Here is a 27,852-nt window from a genome sequence, read left to right as displayed (position 1 = left end):
TCTTTGATATGCCGAATCTAACTATGTATGTAGATTCTTAATTTTTGGTCCCGTTTTCAAATTGGTCTACATTAAGGTCCAAAGGGTCCAAAATTAAACTTAGTTTGATTTTAACAAAAATTGAATCCTTGTGGTTCTTTGATATGCTGAATTTAAAAATGTACTTAGATTTTTAATTATTGGCCTAGTTTTCAAGTTGGTCCAAATGGGGGTCCAAAATTAAACTTTGTTTGATTTCATCAAAAATTGAATAAATGGGTTCTTTGATATGCCAAATCTAACTGTGTATGTAGATTCTTAATTTTTGGTCCAGTTTTCAAATTGGTCTACATTAAGGTCCAAAGGGTCCAAAATTAAACTAAGTTTGATTTTAACAAAATTAAATTCTTGGGCTTATTTGATATGCTTTATCTAAATATGTACTTTGATTTTTGATTATGGGCCCAGTTTTCAAGTTGGTCCAAATCAGGATTCCATATCAAGTATTGTGCAATAGCAAGAAATTTTCAATTGCACAGTATTGCACAATAGCAAGAAATATCTAATTGCACAATATTGTGCAATAGCAATTAATTTTCAATTGGAGTTATCTTTCTTTGTATAGAATAGTAGTTGATAATATATGTTGGAAATTTGCCAGACATGACTATGATGTCATTTTATATTTTCATTTGCCAATAACTTTATGTAAATAACTTCATTGGAAATTTGCCAATATAAAATGTTGCTGATGAAGCTTTTTTTCCTTATCTTATCTAAAATGTTTTTAGATAATGTATGTTGGACATTTGCCAGACATGACTATGATGTCATTTTCTATTTTTATTTGCCAATAACTTTATGTAAATAACTTCATTGGAAATTTGCCAATATAAAAAGTTGCTGATGAAGTTTTTTTTATTGTTTTATACAATAAACAATGTATATTCACTTTTACTACCAACCAATCTTTACCATTCAGTGATAACAAGCACTTTATTTTACATTTTAATATTTTATGATGTATTTAAAAGAGTAGTTATTGTTGCAAAGTCCATTAGAAATTTGAATTGATATCAGTTTTGGAAAAAGGGAAACGGGGATGTGAAAAAAAGGAGGGGGGGTTTAATTTTTGTCATTTCAGATTTCATAAATAAAAAGAAAATTTCTTCAAACATTTTTTTGAGAGGATTAATATTCAACAGCATAGTGAATTGCTCAAAGGCAAAAAAAACTTTTAAGTTCATTAAACCACATTCATTCTGTGTCAGAAACCTATGCCACGTGTGTCAACTATTTAATTTTAGATTTAAAAAGTTTGAAGAAGAAATTTTTAATTGATTTGTAAAATCTTGACATTTGTTTTGTGTAAAAAAAAACCATGTAATGTCAAAAATTTGATCACAATCCAAATTCCGAGCTGTATCACGCTTGAATGTTTTGTCCATACTTGCCCCAACTGTTCAGGGTTCAACCTCTGCGGTCGTATAAAGCTGCGCCCTGCGGAGCACCTGGTTCTCATTTGAAATTTCATAAATAAAAAAGAAAATTTCTTCAAACATTTTTTTGAGAGGATTAATATTCAACAGCATAGTGAATTGCTCTAAGAGAAAACAAAAATTTTAAGTTCATTAGAACACATTCATTCTGTGTCAGAAACCTATGCTGTGTCAACTATTTAATCACAATCCAAATTTAGAGCTGAATCCAGCTTGAATGTTGTGTCCATACTTGCCCCAACCGTTCAGGGTTCAACCTCTGCGGTCGTATAAAGCTACGCCCTGCGGAGCATCTGGTTTATATATATTATTATGAATTGCCTGAAATTTTCACTGTAAAATGGAAAACCGTTTTAAAATTTTGGCATTTAAGAGACATATAAAGATACAAAAAATTATCACCTGTTTATAACAGCACTTAACTATTGGTTTAACCATCTTAATTTGAAAACATCGAAATATTTTATATTTGCAAACAATGACAGATATGCATACTATAACACTTATATCATAATACAATTGGGAAAGATAATGTTCTTTTTCACAAACATATCTTTGACTTTGTAGATGAAGTTCCAACTGAAATAAAATTAATGACAGACAAAAGATCTGTTGAATTGTACCTTAAATTACTTCAGTCAGGATCTGAGAAAAAGAGAGACATACGTTTAGTAATTGTTGGAAAAAAGGGTGCTGGAAAGACTTCATTGATTAAAAAATTGTTTGGTGAAGATATTACAGATGTTACCAGTACAAATGGAATAGAAATCCGCACAATAAAATGCAAGGCAATGTCTGATGATGGCGTGTGGAATAAATTAGATGGTATGATGTGTATGCTTAACATATTTTATTTCCTGTTCATAGGAAAATGTTTATAATAATTTTGTTTGTTTTAGTTTAAATCACTTATTTTTCAGCAATATTATTGGTAAAGATCCGATTAAAGGCTACATTTCAATGAATATGATGAATCCAGGTCAAGAACTTTTTTAAATAGTAAATTAGATGAAGAGACATTTATGGTAGGAATGCATATCTCGTACAGTAAAGTTCTACCATTAATGTAATTAGCTTTTACACAGTATTAGAAATTGTGAACACAAAAAAACATATGCCTTTGTTGTAACTTTGTTGTCCAGACAATAAGTCCACCTCATTTGGATCCATATGCATGAAACGCATAATTTGACATCGAACAGAGTTTGATTGTTCGTGTGATCAGCATGTTTAGTTATTGGAAAGCATGTCATTCTTATACACGTTGAAATTAAAAGATGATGTACATAAATTTGTTTTATCTAGGATATGACGCACAGAAATAAGGAATATTGTTATAACACTATTTGTTTCGTCCCCGAGGGTATCACCAGCCCAGTAGTCAACACTTCTGTGTTGACATGAATATCAATAATGTGGTCATTTTTATAAATTTCCTGTTTACAAAACTTTTAATTTTAAAAAAACTAAGCATTTTCTTATCCCAGGTATAGATTATCTGAGCCGTATTTGGCACAACTTTTTGGAATTTTGGAACTCAATGCTCTTCAACTTTGTACTTGTTTGGCTTTATAACTATTTTGATTTGAGCGTCACTGATGAGTCTTTTGTAGACGAAACGCGCGTCTGGCGTACTAAATTATAATCCTGGTACCTTTGATAACTATTCTATGTATTATTATACAATTATTTTGAACCAGACTCAGGTGCAGCCACTTTTAGCTGCCAATCAAGATAGCAGCCACTTTTTTTCCAGCAGCAATGTTCATGATATGTACGTCTAAAAAATAAAAACGTGAAAAATCGTAATATATATATAAAAAATTAAAACCAATTTGGACTTAATAAATAAATGCAATACATGATAGAAAATTTACATACATACTTTCCATACACTCAGCATCCTCAAATATCCAGTATTTCAGTGGAAACCATTTTTAATATCTACATGTATCTCTGTATATATGAATTTAAATAAAAATAAATCATATATCTTATTGTCAATAGTTTGCTTAATAAAGTTTCAAACTACTATTGATGATAATATTTAATTGATATTTCCCAACATTGATAAGAAGCCTCCATTAAGAATGATAATATTGCATTAAAAATTTAAACTTGAATCATAATGAGACGGTGTGGGTTTTTGTCGAGCCTGCAACTTTTGTTGCAGAAAGCTCGACATAGGGATAGTGATCCGGCGGCGGCTACGGCGGCGGCGGTGTTAGATCACTTCTTAAAAGCTATATATTTTAAAAGTTGGAAGACCTGGATGCTTCATATTTTGTATATAGATGCCTCATGTTACGAAGTTTCCATCAGTCACATGTCCAATGTCCTTGACCTCATTTTCATGGTTCAGTGACCACTTGAAAAAAAAGTTCAGAATTTTTGTAACGTTGAATTCTCTCTTATTATAAGTAATTGGATAACTATATTTGGTATGTGCGTACCTTGCAAGGTCCTCATGCCCGTCAGACAGTTTTCACTTGACCTCGACCTCATTTCATGGATCAGTGAACAAGGTTAAGTTTTGGTGGTCAAGTCCATATCTCAGATACTATAAGCAAAAGGGCTAGTATATTTGGTGTATGGAAGGACTGGAAGGTGAACATGTCCAACTGGCAGGTGTCATCTGACCTTGACCTCATTTTCATGGTTCAGTGGTTATAGTTAAGTTTTTGTGTTTTGGTCTGTTTTTCTCATACTTTATGCAATATGTCTACTATATTTGTTGTATGGAATGATTGTAAGGTGTACATGTCTAACGGGCAGATGTCATCTGACCTTGACCTCATTTTCATGGTTCAGTGGTCAAAGTTAAGTTTTTAAGTTTTGATCTTTTTATCTAATATTATATGCCAAAGGTCAACTATATTCGGTGTATGGAAATATATTATGATCTATATGTCAGTCCAGCAGGTTTTATTTGACCATGACCTCAATTGCACGGTTCATTGGACAGTGTTAAGTTTTTGTGTTTTGGTCTATTTTTCTTAAACTATAAGTAATAGGTCAACTATATTTGTTGTATGGAAGCATTGTTAGCTGTACATGTCTGCCTGGCATGGTTCATCTGACCTTGATCTCATTTTCATGGTTCATTGGTCTTTGTTTAACTATCTTGTTTAATGTTAAGTTTATGTGACAGTTGTAATAACGCTTTATACTTAGCACTTTCAACATAATATCAATGATTAGTAAAGAAGGCGAGACATTTCAGTGTGTGCACTCTTGTTTATAATTTTGAAGGCAAACAGTGAGTTGTAATTGTTTACAACGTCATCCTTTTGTGTATAGCCTGGCATTCATATCACTTTTTTAAATCAATGTCTTCACATGTGAGAGCAGGATAAGCTACGAAATCCACGTCAACTGTATTAATTCGAAACTCCCAGAATTTATATATGAAATTTATGCATCAAGTTTTGTGGGTTTTCATTGAACCCCAAAAACTGCTATTTCAATATTCCAATCAACCAAAGAAACTCCATTTTTCAATTTTGATAACTCTCCATGTGTATATTTTTAGAATTAATGATTGGAAAAAAAATTGATGTTGTATTTTTATTGCTGATTTTATAATATGATCTTACTCAACATTTATCTACATTTCTTCCATATGATTGTAATTTTCTAATGATAGGAACCAATGAAGAAGCTGAAATTCACGCAAGACTATTGAAACAATACAAAGGAACAATTGAAGAGTCAGTAGAAGACGAAACACATGACGCTGTGACGGACAACACCCCCAAAACCATTCTGTACAAACGTAGTGAGGTATCAGAGACAGTATCGGGGCAGTCTGAAATACCTCCAGTATACAGTGAATCTACAGTGAAACCTCAAGTATCCACTGAATCTACAATTAAACCTCCAGTAACCAATCAGCAGCCAAATCAATCAATAGAAGAAGCTAAAAAGGATATTGAAACCATGCTTAAATCTAATGTTGATTTACATGACAAAGAAGAGTATGCCACATTGTTGTTATGGGATTTTGCAGGAGATGAAGAATTTTATCACACACATCAAACCTTTTTGTCACCAGATGCAATTTATCTTGTTGTTACAAAACTCAATGAGGCTGACGACAAAAATGCAAAAGGTAACATTTTATATAGTGAGAAAAAAATATTTAACATTTCATTTTATTTTTACTAAGCTTAAGATGCAAGTTGTTGTCAAGAACTATATATACCCATTATTTCTTCAAGTACCATGAGTACAGAGTACCATGAGTACAGAGAAAAATATGTGAAGCAATTAGTCAATTAATAAATTAATTGTACCATTGCAATTCCAGATATGCATTTCTTCAACAACGAATGTCTCTTCAGTGATACTTGATGCCAAAATTTTGAAAATCCAAAACCTAATACAAACAGATTTTGTTTTTTTTCTGAAATTGTTTAACATTTCATAACTGTTACTTTAATTATTCATCCATTAGTTTGGTTTTTTTTTATTTTGTAGTTGCATTGTTTCATAGATTAAATTTGTTTGTCCAGTGTATGTTCACTTGTGTTAACATGTCTTTTGATTGAGTTAAGTCATTTCTATTGATAATTAATATTTATAGTGTGTTTTTCTATGTTGTGATGTTACACTATTGTTTCAGATCAGATCAGAGTGAAGTTTTGGTACAATTAAAACGTGTAAAACCGCTGCGCTTGTTTGCACCTGTCCTAATTCAGGTATCTGATATTCAGTAGTTGTCGTTTGTTGATGTGGTTCATAAGTATTTCTTGTTTCTCGTTTTTTACATAGATTAGAACGTTGGTTTTACACTTGTAATATTTGGGGCCCTTTATAGCTTGCTGTGCGGTGTGAGCCTAGGCTCCGCGTTGAAGACCGTACTTTGACCTTTAATGGTTTCCTTTTATAAAATGTGACTTGGATGGAGAGTTGTCTCATAGGCAGTCATACCAATTTTTATATCTAAGATCTAATTAAAGCTTTTGTTAAAAGGACAGATTTATCAGTCAAACATCTGTCTTATGTGTATGCTATTGTTCTGCGGTTCTTTATCTTCCGTGAGAGCCGTGGTGTAGTGGTTAGTGCATCGGACTACTAACACAAAGGTTCCTAGTTCGATTCCCGTTCGGGATGAAAATTTTAGGAACTCAATTTTCAGGTCTCCCTTGACACCATTTGCAAGTATGGTCTTGAGGAAACGATGATAGTCCGTCGGAAGGGGACGATAAATGGCTGACCCATGTTAAGAGAGAGCCATATCTCTTGCACGTTAAAGACACCCTTGTAGATTTCGAAAAAGAGTAGGCTAATGCCGCTACAAGGCAGCACTCGCACCCGCAAAGTGGAAAGGGATTAATATAAGTTGCAAAACTTGTTTCGCAATCCACTATAAATAAATATGTTTAAACTAAACTATATGTTCCATAAGGTAGAAAAACTGGAAAATCTAAATCTTCTACACAAATGACTTATGGTTTTCAGTTTTGTCTTCATATTTACTCTCATGACAACATACTAGGTTTATTGGGTACCTAATCTGAATTAGGTTTAGTGTTTATTGTCCCAAATGCAACGCTTTCCGTCCGTCCATCTGCCCTTATGAAAAAAACGTGTCCGAATTCTGTCTGACAAGTATTCTTAATTTTTTCTTAATTTTTTCTGAATAATGTCTGAATGGCTAAAATAATGTACATTTACGTAAATGTCTGAATTTTTACTGGATTTCGGATTTTTAAAGAACAATTCAGACTTTCATATGAACATTCAGACAAAAATCAGAATAGCATTCAGACAAAAATCAGAATTATGTAAGAATAAATTAAGGCAATATTCAGAATGAATTCAGAAAAATCTGATTTTAATCAGAAGGTTAAGAAATAATCAGACACATTAAGAAATATCCAGATAACATTCAGAGGAATTCAGACAACATTCAGATGGATTCAGACAGATTCAGAATGATTCAGAAGGATTCAGATATATATATTCAGAAAACATTCAGAATGATTCAAAATGTGGATATCCATACAAAACTTTGTAACTTATACAACAGATATTCCCCTAAAAACCTAAAAAGAAGTGCTTAAAGTTGAATGAAAATCAATGTGTAAGCACATTGATGATGGTCAAATACCCTTAGCCTCTATTCAATAATAAACAAAATCCAAATTTTCAGGAAGTTTGTAATTAAATTAATAGTTTCAATAACATAAAATTCAAACTTAAATTTTCGATTTAATTTTATTACCTGATATGGATCTGTGATTCCCTGGTCTGTTCTTTTCCTGCCTCTCAAGGTCTCCAACTCTCTTGTGACCTGAGTAAATAAAAAACAAGCTAATAAAAGAACAGAACTTTTCAATGTCCCTTGTGTTGCATTTTCATACGACCGCAAAAATTAAAAAATTTTTGGTCGTATATTGGTTTCACGTTGGCGTCTGCGTCGTCGTCTGCGTCGTCGTCCGAATACTTTTAGTTTTTGCACTGTAACTTTAGTAAAAGTGAATAGAAATCTATGAAATTTTAACACAAGGTTTATGACCACCAAAGGAAGGTTGGGATTGATTTTGGGAGGTTTATTCCTAACATTTTAGGAATTAGGGGCCAAAAAGGGCCCAAATAAGCATTTTCTAAGTTTTCACATTATAACTTTAGTTTTAAGAAATAGAAATCTATGAAATTTTGACACAAGGTTTATGACCACAAAAGGAAGGTTGGGGTTGATTTTGGGAGTTTTGGTTCCAACAGTTTAGGAATTAGGGGCCAAAAAAGGGCCCAAATAATCATTATTCTTGGTTTTCGCACAATAACTTTAGTATAAATAAATAGAAATCAATGACATTTAAACACAAGGTTTATGACCACAACAGGAAGGTTGGGATTGATTTTGGGAGTTGAGGTCCCAACAGTTTAGGAAAAAGGGGCCAACAAGGGGCCCAAATAAGCATTATTCTTGGTTTTCGCACCTTAACTTTAGTATAAGTAAATAGAAATCTATGAAATTTAAACACAAGGTTTATGACCATATAAGGAAGGTTGGGTTTGATTTTGGGAGTTTTGGTCCTAACAGTTTAGGAATAAGGGGCCCAAAGGGTCCAAAATTGAACTGTGTTTGATTTCATCAAAAAATGAAGAATTGGGGTTCTTTGATATGCCAAATCTAACTGTGAATGTAGATTCTTAATTTTTGGTCCCGTTTTCAAATTGGTCTTCCTTCAAGTCCAAAGGGTCCAAAATTAAACTAAGTTTGATTTTAACAAAAATTGAATTCTTGGGCTTTTTTGATATGCTGAATCTAAACATGTACTTAGATTTTTGATTATGGGCCCAATTTTCAAGTTGGTTCAAATCAGGATCCAAAATTATTATATTAAGTATTGTGCAATAGCAAGAAATTTTCAATTGCACAGTATTCAGCAATAGCAAGAAATCTTCAATTGCACAGTATTGTGCAATAGCAAGAAATTTCAATTGCACAGTATTGCGCAATAGCAAGAAATCTTCAATTGCACAGTATTGTGCAATAGCAAATATTTTCAATTGCACAGTATTGCACAATAGCAAGAAATATCTAATTGTACAATATTGTGCAATAGCAAGAAATTTTCAATTGGAGTTATCTTTCTTTGTCCAGAATAGTAGTTGAATCAACTTAAATTATTGTTTTATACAATATACAATGTATATTCACTTTTATTACCAACTGATAAATTAAAACAATCTTTACCATTAGGTGATAACAAGCACTTTATTTTACATTTTAATATTTTATGATGTATTTAAATGAGTAGTTATTGATGCAAACTCCATTAGAAATTTGAATTGAGATCAGTTTTGGAAAAAGGGAAAGGGGGATGTATAAAAAAAAATGGGAGGGGGGAGGTTAAATTTTTTTCATTTCAGATTTCATAAATAAAAAGAAAATTTCTTCAAACATTTTTTTGAGAGGATTAATATTCAACAGCATAGTGAATTGCTCAAAGGCAAAAAAAATATTTTAAGTTCATTAGATTACATTCATTCTGTGTCAGAAACCTATGCTGTGTCAACTATTTAATCACAATCCAAATTTAGAGCTGAATCCAGCTTGAATGTTGTGTCCATACTTGCCCCAACCGTTCAGGGTTCAACCCCTGCGGTCGTATAAAGCTGTGCCCTGCGGAGCATCTGGTTCTTGTCTGCCCAGGGACAATAACTAAAATTCCACAAATTCTTGTTTGAACTGTTAGTAAATCTCTATGATATTTCTCTCTATTTCCCTCAATCCAACTCTTGACATGTGATGTAAGCCATTGATATACATTTTATAAAAATCTGGCATGAATTGCCACATGACATGTATGAGTGCTAATTTTTCTGTATTTAATTAACATTAGAAAAACAAAACAATCTTTGAGTGGAACTTTGCCGTTAACAAATACACAACTTCCTAGTATCAAGAAAATCCATATTTGAGTTAATTTTAATTATAAATGTTCGTATATCTAAGCAATTCTTCAATCCAATGTATTTTATTAAGCACTTGAAAACCATTTTTTTGGGACAAATTCAGTTGACTTTTAAAATCTTTGACCTTGACCACATAATTAGTTGTTAGGAATCCTGTTGGAGTCCATAATCACATGAATATCATGCTGATTTTTTTTTTATTTATAGTTTAATGTATTAGTTTTAATGAATACGCAATAAAAGAACCTTAGTGATTTCGCTCACATACCCGACGTCCCCACATTTTCATTGAAGAAATAAAATAAGTGCAAGAATAAAAAATTATATGAGAAAAGTTGAACTATAATTTCCTTATATGTCCTTATTATCTACAAAGTTTCATGAAATTCTGTCGTGTGGTTTCAGAGGAGTTGCAATGACAAACTGTTGCAGTAGTACATTGAAGCAAATAAGTGCAAAGGGGCATAACTCCTAGTAAAAAAATTGAATTGTAATTTCCTGTCATATGTCCTTATTATCTACAATGTTTCATGAAATTATGTTGTGTGGTTTCATGGCAGTTGCAATGACAAACTGTTGCAGAAGTACATTAAAGCAAATAAGTTCAAAGGAGCATAACTCCTAGAAAAAAATTGAAGCATAATTTCCTGTCGATATGCACAACTAAATGGTATTTCCTTATAATCTAAAAAGGTTTCAAGAAAATTCTGTTGTGTGGTTTCAGAGAAGTTGCAATGACAAACTATTGCAGTAGTACATTAAAGCAAATTAGTTCAAAGGGGCATAACTCCTAGGAAAAAATGAATCGTAATTTCCTGTCGATATGCACAACTACATAATATATCTAAAAAGGTTTCATGAAATTCTGCTGTGTGGTTTAAGAGGAGTTGCGATGATTCGGAAACAGGACTGACGAACTGACGGACAGACAGACTGACAGACAGATAGATGGGTCAAAAACATTATACCCTCCACAACTTCGTTAGTTGTGTGCGGTATAATTAATGTAGGAATTCATTATTTGGAATTCTAGTGTTTTTTATCGTCATGTGTAATGAATGTGTCAGCGTCATAAATAAATTTAAGGTATTGGCTTTGCTTGTTGTTAAATTTAAAGGCTGTATGGTAACCATTAGCTATTATTGCTCTCATTTACATTTGTAAGGCATTCATAGATAGTTGTCTCATTGGAAAGCATTCCACACTTACAGCTTATTATTATACTATTAAAACTAAAGCATGTACATACCAGATACTGTTGATTTTGCACCATTATTTTTTTTAATAGTTCTGCTCAAAAACATGAAAATTAAGTCGTAAGTCTCTTTTACTGACATCTGAGGAACCAATTCTAGAATAAATTAAATTAAAATTAGTATCAATACCGACATCTAAATTTATGAACTCGTATAAAATATTCAACAGTTGTCTTAAAGTGAAATTCAAAAAGATCCATCAGAAAACACTTATTTAAATTTGATGGGTTGTGGGTTTTTTTTTAAGAAAGATTTTGGAAATAAAATCAACTAAAAGTTATATCAGTGTTGAATTAAAACAAAAAGTGTCTTTCGACCCTTTCACTTAGAATGGAACAGCCTTTACTGTGATTTTGAATAGATGCAACGACGGTCATATATATAACCTAAGGTAAGTTGACATCTAAGTGAAGTATTTGCCACTGGTTGTAAACCAAAAATGTAAATATTTGTATATTCTTATAAATTGAAAGTTTGCTGTGTCTCTTCTGTGACATTCTTACCTCAAAACGATTAGTACTTTTCCACATTATCATAAACCCAATGATGTAGATCATCTTTCATCTAACTTTAAATGGCCCAGTTCTTAAAAAAGAAGGGAATATTGTTTTTTATTGGTATAAAAATTGATATTGTTATACATGTTATAAGTTAATTAAAACCATACTAAATATTCTTTTTAAACACATGCACATTTAAGCTACAACAATATGTTCAATCTAAAAAAAAATAGTAATGGTATGTACATGTAGGTATTGATTTAATAACCGACCATATTCTACAATGTTCTATGTGCCTGTACCAAATCAGGAGCCTGCTATTGAGTGGTTCTTGTGTTTTGCTGTTTCTCATATTTGTTTTTCTTTTAATGTTTTGCATAGTTTGTTAAAATGTTGTGTCATAACACCACTGTCCTGGCTGGTGCACTCAAATTTAGTTCAACTCCTCCACATTCTATATGTGCCTGTCCAAAGTCAGAAGCCTGTAGATGAGTGTTTCATGTGGTTGTTGTTTCATGTAATGCCAATTATGTCTTGTTTTCGATTACTGTTTTGTAATAAATTGGACGTTTGAATCGTTTCATATTGTAATGTTCTTATCAGGACTGTCAAGACCAATTATAGCCATAAATACATGATATAAGTTTTTGTCATAGTTAAATTGTGACAGGAACCTTTGTGATGTCCAGTCATGGTGGACAAATAACTATAAGGGGTGTGGTTTACACACAAGTCTAAAAAATAAGAATAGATTGATTGATTGTTGGTATTTTAGAAGGTGGAAGACTTGGATGCTCATACTTTGTATATAGATGCCTTAATTATGTTATGAAGTTTCCGTCTGTCATATGTCCCTTGTCCTTGACCTCATATGCATGGTTCAGTGACTTCTTGAAATTTCTCTCTTATTATGTATATTAGGATAACAATATGTAGTACATGCATGTAAATTAAGGAATGTATCTCCCTCATGCAAAGCTCTGATTCCTTTCACGGATTTGGCTATACTTTTTGGACCTTGTGGATTATAGCTCTTTATCTTTTATATAAGCTTTGGATTACAAACATTTTGGCCACGAGCATCACTGAAGAGACATGTATTGTCGAAATGCGCATGTGGTGCAAGAAAATTGGTACTGTTAATGTTATTACTACCACTGGGTCGATGCCTCTGCTGGTGAACTGTTAGTCCCCGAGGGTATCACCAGCCCAGAAGCCAGTACTTCTGGAATGAAAATACGGATTTTTTTTGTGTTATTAAAATTTGCTGCTACAAAATGTTAGAAATTATTATAAATTAAGGAAAGTATCTCCCTCATGCAAAGCTCCCATTCCTTTCACAGATTTGGCTATACTTTTTGGACCTTGTGGATTATAGCTCTACATCTTTTATATATGCTTTGGATTTCAAATATTTTCGCCATGAGCATCACTGAAGAGACATGTATTGTTGAAATGCGCATCTGGTGCAAGAAAATTGGTACCGTTAATGTCATTGCAAGGTCCTCATGCCCGTCAGACAGTTTTCATCTGACCTCGGCTTCATTTCATGGACCAGTATATAAGATTAAGTTTCCCTGGTTTAGTCCATATATCAGATACTTTAAGCAATAAGTCTTTTATAATTGGTGTATAAAATGAGTGTAAGGTGTATATGTCCAACTGGCAGGTGACATCTGACCTTGACCTCATTTTCATGGTACAGTGGTAATGTTAAGTTTGTTTTTTTTTAAGTCTTTTTTTAGCTCACCTGGCCCGAAGGGCCAAGTGAGCTTTTCTCATCACTTGGCGTCCGTCCGGCGTCGTCGTTAACTTTTTACATTTTGAACTTCTTCTAGAGAACCACTGAATGGAATGAAACCAAACATGGCATGAATGATCCTTATGAGGTGCTGACCAAGTGTTGTCACTTTGCAGCCGATCCATCATCCAAAATGGCCGCCAGCGGGGACTTAGTTTAACATAGGACCCTATGGGAAATGCATACAAATGACTTCTTTTAGAGAACCACTGAATTGAATGAAACCAAACATGGCATGAATGTTCCTTATGAGGTGCTGACCAAGTTTTGTTACTTTGTAGCCGATCCATCATCCAAGTAGGCCGCCAGCGAGGGACTTAGTTTAACATAGGACCCTATGAGAAATATATACAAATGTTTTCTTTTAGAGAACCACTAAATGGAATGAAACCAAACATGGCATGAATGTTCCTTATGAGGTGCTGACCAAGTGTTGTTACTTTGTAGCCGATCCAATATCCAAGATGACAGCCAGCAGGGGGACTTCGTTTAACATAGGACCCTATGGGAAATGCATACAAATGACTTCTTTTACAGAACCACTGAATGGAATAAAACAAAACATAGCATGAATGTTCCTTATGAGGTGCTGACCAAGTGTTGTTACTTTATAGCCGATCCAACGTCCAAGATGGCCGCCATTTAAGGACTTAACATAAGACCCGATGGGAAATACATCCAAGTTTCTTCATATAGAGAACCACTGAATGGAATGAAACCAAACATAGCATAAAAGTTCCTTGTGAGATGCTGACTAAGTGTTGTTACTTTGTAGCCGATCCATCATTCAAGGTGTCTGCCAGTGGGGGACTTAGTTTAACATAGGACCCTATGGGAAATACATACAAATGTCTTCTTCTAAAGAACCACTGAATTGAATGAAATCAAACATAGCATGAATGTTCCTTTCCTTATGAGGTGCTGTCCAAGTGTTGTTACTTTTAGCCAAATTTTATATTTTTTTATATAATTTTAAAAACACAAATAGAATCAGGTGAGCGATACAGGCTCTTGAGAGCCTCTAGTTTTATATTAGACATTTGCGGAAACTACGTCTATACCTAGAATTACACTTTAGACTTACGATTACATTTGACGAAAACAAAGGGTCATCTCAAAGTAAATATATAAATAATAGAGATATATAGTAAAACCAAATGATTTTTTTTTATTGTAAATTGGTCTTTTCGACGACATACGCATATGGTTACAATCTACAGTGCATTCGAATCGCTGTATTAGATGACGCAAGAAATTCCAATGAATTTGTGTTTTTTTTTAATTGGCGTGATCAACCTTTACTTTATAATGTGTCAAAAATCTAGAGCCACGCTTGTTAATATGGAAAAGAATTATCTACATCGTATACTAAAATGATCACAAAATATCTATAAAAATTGTACTCCAAAAAAAAAACCCAACGCTATGACAGGTTTTGTAACCACTCGTCTCTATTGGCCCGTCTGTCCGTTTATCCCTCAAAACTACCTTGGGTAAATTTTATAAAAGTTTTTTTTTGCTCCATTGAGGGGACTCATTTACAAATCGTTATAATAATAGCGTCGAAGCGTGAAGGTGATTTCTACATCTACCGTGGAGCAACTTGCTGTTTAATGTAACATAATTAAAGAACATGAAGCCAAAGTCAGATAAACTAAACCAAAATACATATGCACCTTACAATCATTTGAAAATAAAAATTTCAATTATTTGAGTTCATCTTTTTTACATTTGAACATAGCTCTGAACATTTTGAATTATATATTCTACTTAAAAATATTCATTGATAACAGTGTCAAGGGCGGATCCAGCCATTTTCAAGAAGGTTCCCAACCTAGTGTTCAGAGGAGTGTTAACCTTATACCCCCATTTAAATGCATTTGTCGTCCCAAAAAAAGGATGGGTTCCAACCACCGGAACCCTCATCCTGGGTCCGCCACTGGGTGTTATTTTTTCGTGGTATTTTTTTTTTAGTTCTAAAACGGTAGAAAAATTAAAGAGTTGGTCTAATTCATAAAATAAAAATAAAGAGCACGTACAATGATAAAATAAAGAAGCATTACTATCTTCTTCACACCTACAATGTACATAAACTAACCATCATGTTCTTAAAAAAAAAGAAAATGTAACTATATATGCATTTTAATGTGCCTATTGTTATGCGTTTACTTTTCTACATTGGCTAGAGGTACAGGGGGAGGGTTGAGATCCCATAAACATGTTTAACCCCGCCGTAATTTTGCGCCTGTCCTAAGTCAGGAGCCTCTGGCCTTTGTTAGTCTTGTATGGTTTTTAATTTTATTTTCTTGTGTATAATTCGGAGTTTAGTATGACGTCCATTATCACTGTACTAGTATACATATTTTTTAGGGGCCAGCTGAAGGACACCTACGGGTGCGGGAATTCTCGCTACATTGAAGACCCGTTGGTGGCCTTCGGCTGTTGTCTGCTCTGTGGTCGGGTTATTGTCGCTTTGACACATTTACCATTTCCTTTCTCAATTTTATACACATTTAATAATGTCATAGTGCTTCTTAGTTGATCGCCCTTTCCTAACACTAAGTCTTGCTGAAATAAATTTCTAGTTGTCCCAACCTAGGCAATGACAATTGTTTTTTTTTTTTATATATTTTACCATTCTATCATACTCCGGTCTCTGTTCCGTACCTTTAAATTAAGCACAACCTTGATAACAACATATCCTAGATACAATTTGTAAAACCCCAATGTTCAAAAATTGAAAAAAGTCGTACGAGTTGGATCTAGTTTTGGAACGGTATTATATGTTTTCACTTTGAGATGACCCATGATTTAAATGATACCTGTAAGTGTAATTGTAATCCCAATCGTAGGTGTATGAGAGTTTCCGCAAATGTCCAATACTATATGCAATATGTCATCTGTATTTGTTGTATGGAAATATTTTACAACTCAACATACTGAAGCTGCACACCAAATATAAATTATCATTCCCTTAAAAAAAGCCAAGAAAACTTTTACAAATTTCATTGTACAATGAGTGTTGTAAAATGATAAACTGTTAGCAAACAAACCCAAAAGTCCAAATATTTGTAATAGTATTTCTCCGCCAAGGGGATACACAACAGATATAACAAGAGTGAACACGCTGAAATGTCTCGCATGTTCATTGATTTTATGTTGATAGTCCGAAATATCTGAATATATAGTTTTACTACAGGTATCACAATAACTCAACATAATTAAAGAACATGAAGCCAAAGTCAGATAAACTAAACCAAAATACATATGCACCTTACAATCCTTGGATACACAAAATATAGTTGATTTGTTGCTTATAGTTTCTTAGAAACAAACTTGAAAATTAGGTCAAGGTCAAATAAAACCTTTTACCAACAAATGCCATAGATATTGATTATTACGTTTTCTCAGAGTAAGATGTTAAAACTCTAATTCATGACTTATTTATGAATTAAATAATTTCGAGTGCTGTAAACCATTGAACTGGGATTTTTTTTGTGTGAATTTAAGGGCTGACTGAGAATTTCCTCAATTTTGAGAAATTAAGAAACAATTAAGGTTCCAATTCCATCAGTCTAAGTTGACTTTAGATGAAATTGTCTATTAAGTTAGTGCCTTTTGGATATACAGCTTTGAACGTGTTGAGGTCATATACATTTGGCTTTCGAATCTTTGAATTTGAGCATTCCTTATGAAGGTTAATCATGTTTATCTAGAAAAGCACCTCATACGCACAAGATTAGTAAGACAAACTCAAACAAAATTAAGACATTTTCAGACAAATAGAGACAGTATACATAACTTGTTTCCCATGATAGAACAATGCACTTAAATTACATCTGAAATAATTTCTTTGGCAATGATTTTGATGATACAGTAAAATAGAAACAGTAAATAAAAAGGTCAATAATCAATTAATATTAGAAAATGATTCACACAGTCCATTATAAAAGCCGAAAATAAAATGTTATTTTTAAGCCAGACAACTTGTTATCTTGTAAGAACTATTTTTTTGTGAATTCGTTCCTCCATTGCTGGTATCTGCTATAATTTGAAAATGTTGAAAAGTGACCTTTAGCTGTTTATCTTCTTGTCTGTTGATCTTTGGTGAATTGCTGTCTCATTATCCATCATACCACATTTAAGACATTAAACTTGAATGAATGGTGATAGGAATTCTTTTTACATGTTATACACATTTCTTTGTAGATTTATTCCAATTATGGATGGATTCAATACACTGTTACAGTAGATTGGAAGAGGACAGAAATAAATCTGATGTCAACAAGAGAACATCAGATGATCTTGATCCACCGATAGTTATTGTTGGTACTTGGAAAGATGCCTTGATCTGTGATGTAGAAGAGGTATTGGAAATTACAAATGTTGTCAGATGTTTGTATAAAAAAGAAGATGTGGTATGTTTGCCAATGAGACAACTCTCCAAAAGAGACCAAATGACACAGAAATTAACAACTATAGATCACTGTACGGCCTTCAACAATGAGAAAAGCCCATACAGCAAAGTGTTTATTTGTACAGATACCTGTTTTACTGTTTCACCAGACCAACACATATGACATATATTGACAATATATAAATGCAAGCTTTATCACATTGTAAGGTTAAAAGTGTTTATAGGAAAAGCAATCCGTTTTAATAGTTTATATATTAAGATCTTTCAACAATTTCTGAAATATGATATCGTACAATAAACCCATCATGCATGTACGAAGATAAGAGGATTATTTTTTTTTTAGATTGATGATGCATGCAAAGAAAATATTTTAAAGTATACAGAGAATATCTCAGACGATGAATTAGGACATATCAGGCAAGAATACTTCATTTCCAATACAAAAGATAATCCCAGTGTATTCCAGCAAATACGAGAAAACATCCTACATTTAGCAAGAACAATTAGAACATGGAATACAGATTATCCTTTAAAATTTATTCAGCTTGAAAACCGACTTCAAGAAAAGAAGAAGGTGTTACCTATTATTTCCTTTCAAGAAATTCAGAATATTGCTATTGATACACCTCAGCCACTTAATGATGAAGAACTTAGATTGTTCCTGGAATTTCACCATGAGATCAGAGCCTTAGTTTATTTCAATGATCTTCCTTCTTATATTATTTTAGACACACAGTGGTTGTCTGATGTTTTTAGATGTATTGTCACAGCCAAAAAATTTAGTGCTATTAGTATAAGAAATAAAAACAAATGGAAAGAATTGTATAGTAGAGGCAAATTGCATAGCGAGGTTTTAGATGACATATTTAGAAAAAGTGAAAGCATTTTTTCCAAACACAAGGATCATATCCTGAATGTAATGGAGAAATTTGATATCATTATACGTCCTAACACAAAGGAAACTCAAAGAGATGCTGGTGATGACAAACCTCTCTATTATCTACCTTGTATGATTAAATCAGAACCCGAATGTGATATATATAAAATGTTTAATGTGACGGAAAACATATGTACTAAGTCTACCTGGTTGTGTTATGTGTTTAGGTTTCTACCACCTCATTTAATGAATCATTTAATTGCGTCACTGTGCAGGAAATATAACGTTGCAGAAGTTGTCACTAAGGAACAGAAAAGACAAATTACTCTTTTCAGAAGCTCAGCTGTCTTTGAGTTACAGAAAACGACAAAATTGAGAAAATTACTTATTATGAAAGGTCCAAATATTATTCAAATTCAGATTTGGCAGTTTGGGAAGCAAGTCACTGTTGAAAGAGGTTTGTTCAAATACATTGCAGACTTTGTGACAGAGGAAATAATCAAGTTAATAAGTACAAGATTCAAGATGTCCAATGTAAGATTTGAGTTGAAGTGGGAATGTGGCCAAACAAAACCAGAGTGTGTGACAGGATCATTTGATTTAAGTGAAGATCAGGAAAACATATATTATTGTAAGACATGTACTACTATACACACCTTCACTGGTGAATGGTTAGATCTACAACATAAAAAATCTGATGTAAGTTAAAGATTTATTCATATTTTACATGTTATATGTATTCTATATAGAAAATGTGTAATTATATTGTACACTGGTTACTATCTTTCAGTCCTTCAATCTACCTATATCCTATGAAAGTTTTCCTTGCTTTTCTCCTGGGTACTAAAGTTATAGTTATTGAGTGATACAAATATTATTTGCACTTTAACAGGTCAGTGTGTTACTGTTTGTTATTTAAGAAATAATTCATAGGGGCTTGAATTTATACTAATTTTACCACGGGTTAATTGGCTCTTTATGCTGAATATTTTACAGTGAGAGTGAAATATCAGCATAAAGGGCAAACCCGTGGTAAAGTCAGTATAAAAGCAAGCCCCCATGAATTATTTCTATTCTAATAGGACGAATATGGCCATTCATTTTGATGGAGGCGCTCTCGGTGAAGGAAAAAATGCCATTCCCATAAATAACGCACTATTAAGACGTTACAGAACAGAGCAAATGGAACTAGTGGCATGCTTTAACTATTACAATAACGTATTTAGATAGGTTTGAATGATTTTAAATGATAGCTTAATAACTTGCATGTCACAAAAAAAAACATATGACGTGGGAGTACAATCGGAACCGCCCGAACAATATATTCATATTTTACCACGGGTGTGTACTCAACATGCTCAAAGCGTATAATGGACGTCATGTTAGATTTCGATATTTATGGGTTAAGTAAATTCTATATTGGGTTAAAGCTTTGCTCTCACCAAATAAAATGTATGATTTAATTATATATTTTCATTAATAATTCATAGATTTAAGTAGAGTGATGTTTTAATTAAATATAAGGTAGTAGTGGTCAACCGATAGTGGTTATTAACTTTTGTTTAAAACATATTTTTTATTGTCACAGAGTTCTGAAAATGTTCACAGATCTAATCTTCAAATCGAAAGCTCAAGTCAAACCCAAACTACAGTTCAATCCACCAAGGTAACAATCTATTATTTTATTGTATAGCATATTTGTATAACTAGTAGTAAGTATAACATAAAGTGCAATGTCAATTACTTATTTTACTTAAAACAAATTCTTGAGAAAATATCATGCATTCGTCAAATCGAGCAATTGTCTTTGGATTGACACTATATGCTTTGTAATAGTTCATTCCATCAAAATGCAAACTATTGAGACAATTCATGTTATAAAATCATGATACTCTTAACTGAGCATTTTACACATTTTAGCATTTTAGCATTACTGACCGAGTAGGCTATTTCTATGATTTTGCGACTTTTACCTTCGTCCCTGAATGTAAAAAAAACCCAAACATTTCCTTGAGTTGTATGAAACTTATAGGAATAAAATTGGGATGGAAATGGGGAATGTGCCAAAGAGACAACAACCCGACCATAGAGCAGACAACAGCAGAAGGTCACCAACAGGTCTTCAATGCAACGAGAAATTCTCGCACCCGGAGACGTCCTTCAACTGGCCCCTAAACAAATATATACTGGTTCAGTGATAATGAACCCAATACTAAACTCCAAATTGTACACTAATTTCCAGTTTTATGAGGTAACTCATCTCTGAAGAGAAATCTAACTTGTTTTACTAATATGCATACATAGCCAAAAGACATACTTGCATGCTTGGCTATGTCGATTATTCAACCTATCTTTATCTTAAGACGTACGTGCATGCTTGGCTATGTCGATTATTCAACCTATCTTTATCTTAAGACATACGTACAATCTTGGCTATGTCGATTATTCAACCTATCTTTATCTTAAGACATACTTACATGCTTGGCTATGTCGATTATTCAACCTATCTTTATCTTAAGACATACTTACATGCTTGGCTATGTCGATTATTCAACCTATCTTTATCTTAAGACATACGTGCATGCTTGGCTATGTCGATTATTCAACCTATCTTTATCTTAAGACATACGTGCAATCTTGGCTATGTCGATTATTCAACCTATCTTTATCTTAAGACATACTTGCATGCTTGGCTATGTCGATTATTCAACCTATCTTTATCTTAAGACATACTTGCATGCTTGGCTATGTTGATTATGCAACCTATCTTTATCTTAAGACATACTTGCATGCTTGGCTATGTCGATTGTTCAACCTATCTTTATCTTAATACATACGTGCATGCTTGGCTATGTCGATTATTCAACCTATCTTTATCTTAAGACATACTTGCATGCTTGGCTATGTCGATTATTCAACCTATCTTTATCTTATGACATACTTGCATGCTTGGCTATGTCGATTGTTCAACCTATCTTTATCTTAAGACATACTTGCATGCTTGGCTATGTCCATTATTCAACCTATCTTTATCTTAAGACATACTTGCATGCTTGGCTATGTTGATTATTCAACCTATCTTTATCTTAAGACATACTTGCATGCTTGGCTATGTCGATTGTTCAACCTATCTTTATCTTAAGACATACTTGCATGCTTGGCTATGTCCATTATTCAACCTATCTTTATCTTAAGACAAACTTGCATGCTTGGCTATGTCGATTACTCAACCTATCTTTATCTTAAGACATACGTGCAATCTTGGCTATGTCGATTATTCAACCTATCTTTATCTTAAGGCATACTTACATGCTTGGCTATGTCGATTATTCAATCTATCTTTATCTTAAGACATACTTGCATGCTAGGCTATGTCGATTATTCAATCTATCTTTATCTTAAGACATACTTGCATGCTTGGCTATGTCGATTATTCAACCTATCTTTATCAAAATAGATTAAAAGAATAGGTGCCACCTACATTGACAAATTGTCTGCGTAAACTTTTCATGAATATTACCAACTAATTTCTATTGAAAATGAATGACATACATTTTTTTTGTTTTGAGGTACGTGTCCGTGTCCAAGCTGGTGAGAGGGAGTTTTCAAATGTCAATGAAAGGGCAACAGGAACAGCCATTTCGACAGGGGTATGTAACACCACATTGTATTTTCGTGCTATATTCATTTCCTAAAAATCGAAATGATAAAACAGGAGAAGTTCATTTTTCCATTCAATATCATAGTAAATTAAAGATTGAACAATGACCATGATGACTAGATATATACATGATATATAAAAGAAGAAAAAAATTGTTAAAAAAATAAAATGTAAGTGTTCTTTTATAGATGGTTAAAGTTGAACAAATGTTGACTTCCACAAAAAATAATGTGAATTAATTTAAGAATGTAAATTCAAACGCTTGAAATAGAATTGTTGAATTCTTACATGTCTATAAAACCAGGTTCAATCCACCATTTTCTACATTTGAAAATGCCTGTACCAAGTCAGGAATATTACAGTTGTTGTCCATTTGTTTTTGATATGTTTTGTCATTTGATTTTGCCATTTGATTATGGACTTTACGATTGAATTTTCCTCGGAGTTAAGTATTTTTGTGATTTTACTTTTTTTTTCATCAACACAAATCCTTTTTCTCATTAAATAATGGCATTATTTTCTGTTCAACATTTGCCTTTGTGGAACCTTTGATAGTCATCATACTGCTGTTAGTTAAGTTGAAGCAATCATATTATCATGAATGTTTTGAATTGTTAGACCAGATGCTAAAAAATATCAATAAATGATACATGTGTTTAATTATTATGGTTTTCCTATGTAAGAAAAAAAACATAAATTTGACACTGTTACCTTATCATTGATACCAAAACAAACTATTTCTGAAATATTATCGGCAAGATTTTGTCAATAATTATTTTGAAACTTTAATCACAGATTTCTCCAATTGAGTAAAAGTTAGTTTCGGCTTTGGTGCCAGCTCATTAGTTTTACTGATTTATATAAACTATTTATGTTTTTGTTTTCTTGCTAAAACTTCTGTGAGTACTTGACCAAGTTAACTTTCAATTGATTCAACCAAAACTTATGTGAAGTTTTATTGTAGATTATCTTGTTCGTGTTTTACATCACAATTCTTAACTTTTATATTTTTTCCAGTTCACAGAAGAGGAAATTAATTTTACAAAGATGGGAATGATAGCATTGAATATTTTTGCTGATGTTTTATATGATCTATTAAAACCAGATAAACCACATCTACGTCCAAGGTGTGATTGCGATATAACATACTTATACAGTGAACACAGGAAACTTAATAAACATGTTCCAAGTAATTCAAACCACCGACAATATCCTCATGGGCCATGGGGAGGGTGTTGGCAAGATTTTAAGAATACGGACATAGCTATTGGAGATGATATTGAGCGCATAAGACTTACGAGAAACGAATTACAACATTGTCAGCTATTTAAACTTGACGAAATGCGTTTCAATGAATTAAGTAATATATCAAGTGACCTTTTAAAAAGATTTGATCGACATAACACACCAACAAAGCTGTATACAGATCGTCTGAAGGAAATTCTGGGTAAATCTATTTCTAAAGAGGAAGTGAAATCAATTGAAAATGAAATATCAGGTACATATGTTTTTAACCGTTTTTTTTTTAGCTCACCTGGCTTAAAAGGCCATGTGAGCTTTTCTTATCACTTGGCGTCCGTCGTCGTCGTCGTCGTCGTCGTCGTCGTCGTCGTCGTCGTCTGTCGTCGTTAACAATTTTTCAAACATCTTCTCCTCTGAAACTACTGAATGGATTTGAATGAAACTTAAAATAATTGATCCTTAGATTATCCTGCACAAAGTGTGTGCTTCGATTTTTGATCCGTCAAAAAACATGGCCGCCGTTACTTAGAATAGAACATAGGGGTCAAATGCAGTTTTTGGCTTATATCTCAAAAACGGAAGCATTTAGAGCAAATCTGACATGGGGTAAAAATGTTCATTAGGTCAAGATCTATCAGCCCAGAAATTTTCAGATGAATCAAACAAACCATTGTTGGGTTGCTGCCACTTAATTGGTAATTTTTAGGAAATTTTGCAGTTTTTGGTCATTATCTTGAATATTATTATAGTTGAAGATAAACTGTAAACAGCAAAAATGATCAGCAAAGTAAGATCTACAAATAGGTTAATATGACCAAAATTGTCAATTGACCCCTTAAGGGGTAAATGTCCTTTAATGACAATTTTTCACAATTTGTTCATCATATTTGCTAACTTTAAAAAATCTTCTCCTCTGAAACTACTGAATGGATTTGGATGAAACTTAGCATGATAGTTCCTTAGATTATCCTGCACAAAGTGTGTGCTTCGATTTTTGATCCGTCAAAAACCATGGCCGCCCTTACTTTAAATAGAACATAGGGGTCAAATGCAGTTTTTGGCTTATATCTCAAAAGCGAAAGCATTTAGAGCAAATCTGACATGGGGGTAAACATGTTCATTAGGTCAAGATCTATCAGCCCTGAAATTTTCAGACGAATCAAACAAACCATTGTTGGGTTGCTGCCACTTAATTGGTAATTTTAAGGAAATTTTGCAGTTTTTGGTCATTATCTTGAATATCATTATAGATAAAGATAAACTGTAAACAGCAAAAATGATCAGCAAAGTAAGATCTACAAATAGGTTAATATGACCAAAATTGTCAATTGACCCCTTAAGGGGTAAATGTCCTTTAATGACAATTTTTCACAATTTGTTCATCATATTTGCTAACTTTAAAAAATCTTCTCCTCTGAAACTACTGAATGGATTTGGATGAAACTTAGCATGATAGTTCCTTAGATTATCCTGCACAAAGTGTGTGCTTCGATTTTTGATCCGTCAAAAAACATGGCCGCCCTTACTTTAAATAGAACATAGGGGTCAAATGCAGTTTTTGGCTTATATCTCAAAAACGAAAGCATTTAGAGCAAATCTGACATGGGGTAAAAATGTTCATTAGGTCAAGATCTATCAGCCCTGAAATTTTCAGACGAATCAAACAAACCATTGTTGGGTTGCTGCCACTTAATTGGTAATTTTAAGGAAATTTTGCAGTTTTTGGTCATTATCTTGAATATCATTATAGATAAAGATAAACTGTAAACAGCAAAAATGATCAGCAAAGTAAGATCTACAAATAAGTTAAATATGACCAAAATTGTCAATTGACCCCTTAAGGGGTTATTGTCCTTTAATGACAATTTTTCACAATTTGTTCATCATATTTGCTAACTTTAAAAAATCTTCTCCTCTAAAACTACTCAACCAAATTCAACCAAACTTTATTTGAATGATCAGTAGGGTGTATAAAATAAAGTTTGTGTTTTATTTTCTATTTCGTCAAAAAACATGGCCGAAGGCATTGTTTACCAGGTGAGCGATTCAGGCTCTTGAGAGCCTCTTGTTTTGTATTTCTTAGCCTTTTACGTTTTTCCTGTAATGTAATGTTTAATATTCATTAATATAATCTGGGCTATTTTCGTGATTTCCTAGAAATGACAATGACCATTACTAGACTTGATTGTAAAAGAATAAGGGTAAATGAAGACTTGTTTGTATTAAAATATAAGTGTATGCAGACTTAACAATTTATTAAAGTTGAGATTTGCTAAGACCCTGTTGCGATATATTTTATGCGTTCCGTTACCTGATATGAGTAGTCATTCTAACTTCGCCTACTGATTTTGCAATTGATAAATATTTGAAGTATAATTTGAAACAGTTATAACAAGGGTAACTCAGGAATATAAATATTATCATGTTTAGTCTTCTTTAAACCGACAGTAAAAAATGGAGCACCTATTAAATAGCATACCAATTGCACTTTGGTAAATTATTCTTGTCCTAATCATTAAATGTGCATTATACAAATGCCACTGGACATTGAATAACAACAATCGTTCAATTAGTAGCTTATAATTTTATTTTAGGGATGAGGATTGAAGTTGAAATTGAGCACTAAATCAAAGTTCAACCACAATAGAGAAACATGTCATAAGAAGGACACCAAAGTAACAGATTTGAAGTCGATCATCTATAATAGAAACATAAATTTGTCAAATTCAGGTTGAAACTATCTATTCATAAAACTATAGACAACAAGATGAAGAATGTGAACCAAATGGAAAATATTGGACTAATGTTAAAGATTTGACCAATGTGTAACTGTATAATTACTGGTTTTTTTTTCAAAAATATTCACATGCAGCAAATACTGTAATATTAATATTGCTTATAACAAACTACTCATATAATCGCTATTTACATACTTTAATAAATAGGTGTGAAACTTTATAAACTTGTATCTATAAGTACAGTGGACATCAGTTCTAACCTCTCATAAATTCTGTCAGAATCTGTCAGGAGAACTGTTCTAGAACAGTATGTAGAACTGTCAGCCTGCCACCTTTTAGTCGGTTCTAGGTTAGAACTGTTCTAGTTAGAACTAATTTGGTCAGTTCTACCTAAAACTGATTTGGACAGTTCTAGCTAGAACTGATCCTGACAGTTCTACCCTAGAACAGTTTTAGACAGTTCTAGCTAGAACTGACCAAATCTTTGGTCAGTTCTACTTCTAGAACAGTTCTACGGTTAGACTGATTGATTTCAAATTCTACGGCTAGAATTGATTTATAAATTCTACAGCCAGAATTAATTTATAAATTCTACGGCTAGAATTGATTTATAAGTTTTAAGAAATATTTGTCTTAATAAAGGCTTCGGCAAAATAGCGATTAATATTATATAGAGCTTTGCTTTTTTGCCAGTTTTATTTCAGATTTATAATCGGCAAGAAAACATGTTTAACCCCGCTATATTCTGCATGTATGTGTATGGGTTTATTATTTGAATTGTTTTACATTTGTTATTCTGGGAGTCAGGATGGCTAGTTATCACATAACAAAATTATCTGACCTCATTAACCAAATGTAATATCTGTTTACGAGTAGTTTTCATACCTCGGACGGACCTGTTTAACAAAAATCCTTTGACCACATCAATCTAAACTGACATTATTTGCTCTTTCTTTCTGCAAATCTATATAGCTGCACACAGTACTTCAGTTTTAATTTTAGGTCAAGAGGGACTGTACTATACAAGTTACAGCAATATTGGAAAACAATTTTGTTCGCATCAATTTATAGTGCCAGCATGCAGGGGCAGATCCAGCCATTTAAAAAAAAGGGGAGGGCAACTATATTTTCCCATTCAAATGCATTGATTGTAAAAAAAAGGGGGTTCCAACTCCTGAATCCCCCCCCCCCCCCTTGATCTGCCAATGAGCATGTCCTCTTTTTATTCAAAATATTGAATCATAAACAAATATCAGTAGTTTTCATACTTCAGACTGAGTCTATAATAAAATCTTTTGACCACATTAACCAAAACTTACCATATTTGCTTTTTATACGACCGCAAAAATTTTTTGGTCGTATATTGGTATCACGTTGGCGTCGTCGTCTGCGTCGTCGTCGTCTGAATACTTTTAGTTTTCGCACTCTAACTTTAGTAAAAGTGAATAGAAA

General features: G+C 32.8%; 1 protein-coding gene across 1 annotated transcript in view; it reads left to right on the top strand.

Annotated features, from left to right (window-relative positions):
* LOC143083960 (uncharacterized) overlaps window positions 1-26,991 on the top strand; it is a 292,090-nt gene extending 265,099 nt beyond the window's left edge. Inside the window, exons 4-11 of the mRNA XM_076260377.1 lie at window positions 2,046-2,303; window positions 5,125-5,589; window positions 17,675-17,832; window positions 18,226-19,458; window positions 20,348-20,425; window positions 22,329-22,409; window positions 23,438-23,918; window positions 26,257-26,991. Of these exons, the coding sequence (XP_076116492.1) occupies window positions 2,046-2,303; window positions 5,125-5,589; window positions 17,675-17,832; window positions 18,226-19,458; window positions 20,348-20,425; window positions 22,329-22,409; window positions 23,438-23,918; window positions 26,257-26,288 (2,786 nt within the window). The 3' untranslated portion in view covers window positions 26,289-26,991. The remainder of the gene's footprint in view (window positions 1-2,045; window positions 2,304-5,124; window positions 5,590-17,674; window positions 17,833-18,225; window positions 19,459-20,347; window positions 20,426-22,328; window positions 22,410-23,437; window positions 23,919-26,256) is intronic.
* The last annotated feature ends 861 nt before the right edge of the window (window positions 26,992-27,852 follow it).

This window comes from Mytilus galloprovincialis, chromosome 7 (assembly GCF_965363235.1).
Source record: "Mytilus galloprovincialis chromosome 7, xbMytGall1.hap1.1, whole genome shotgun sequence".
NCBI classification, from domain to species: domain Eukaryota; kingdom Metazoa; phylum Mollusca; class Bivalvia; order Mytilida; family Mytilidae; genus Mytilus; species Mytilus galloprovincialis.
The sequence above is the reverse complement of the archived record's forward strand: the minus strand, read 5'-3'. Positions and strand labels throughout refer to the sequence as shown.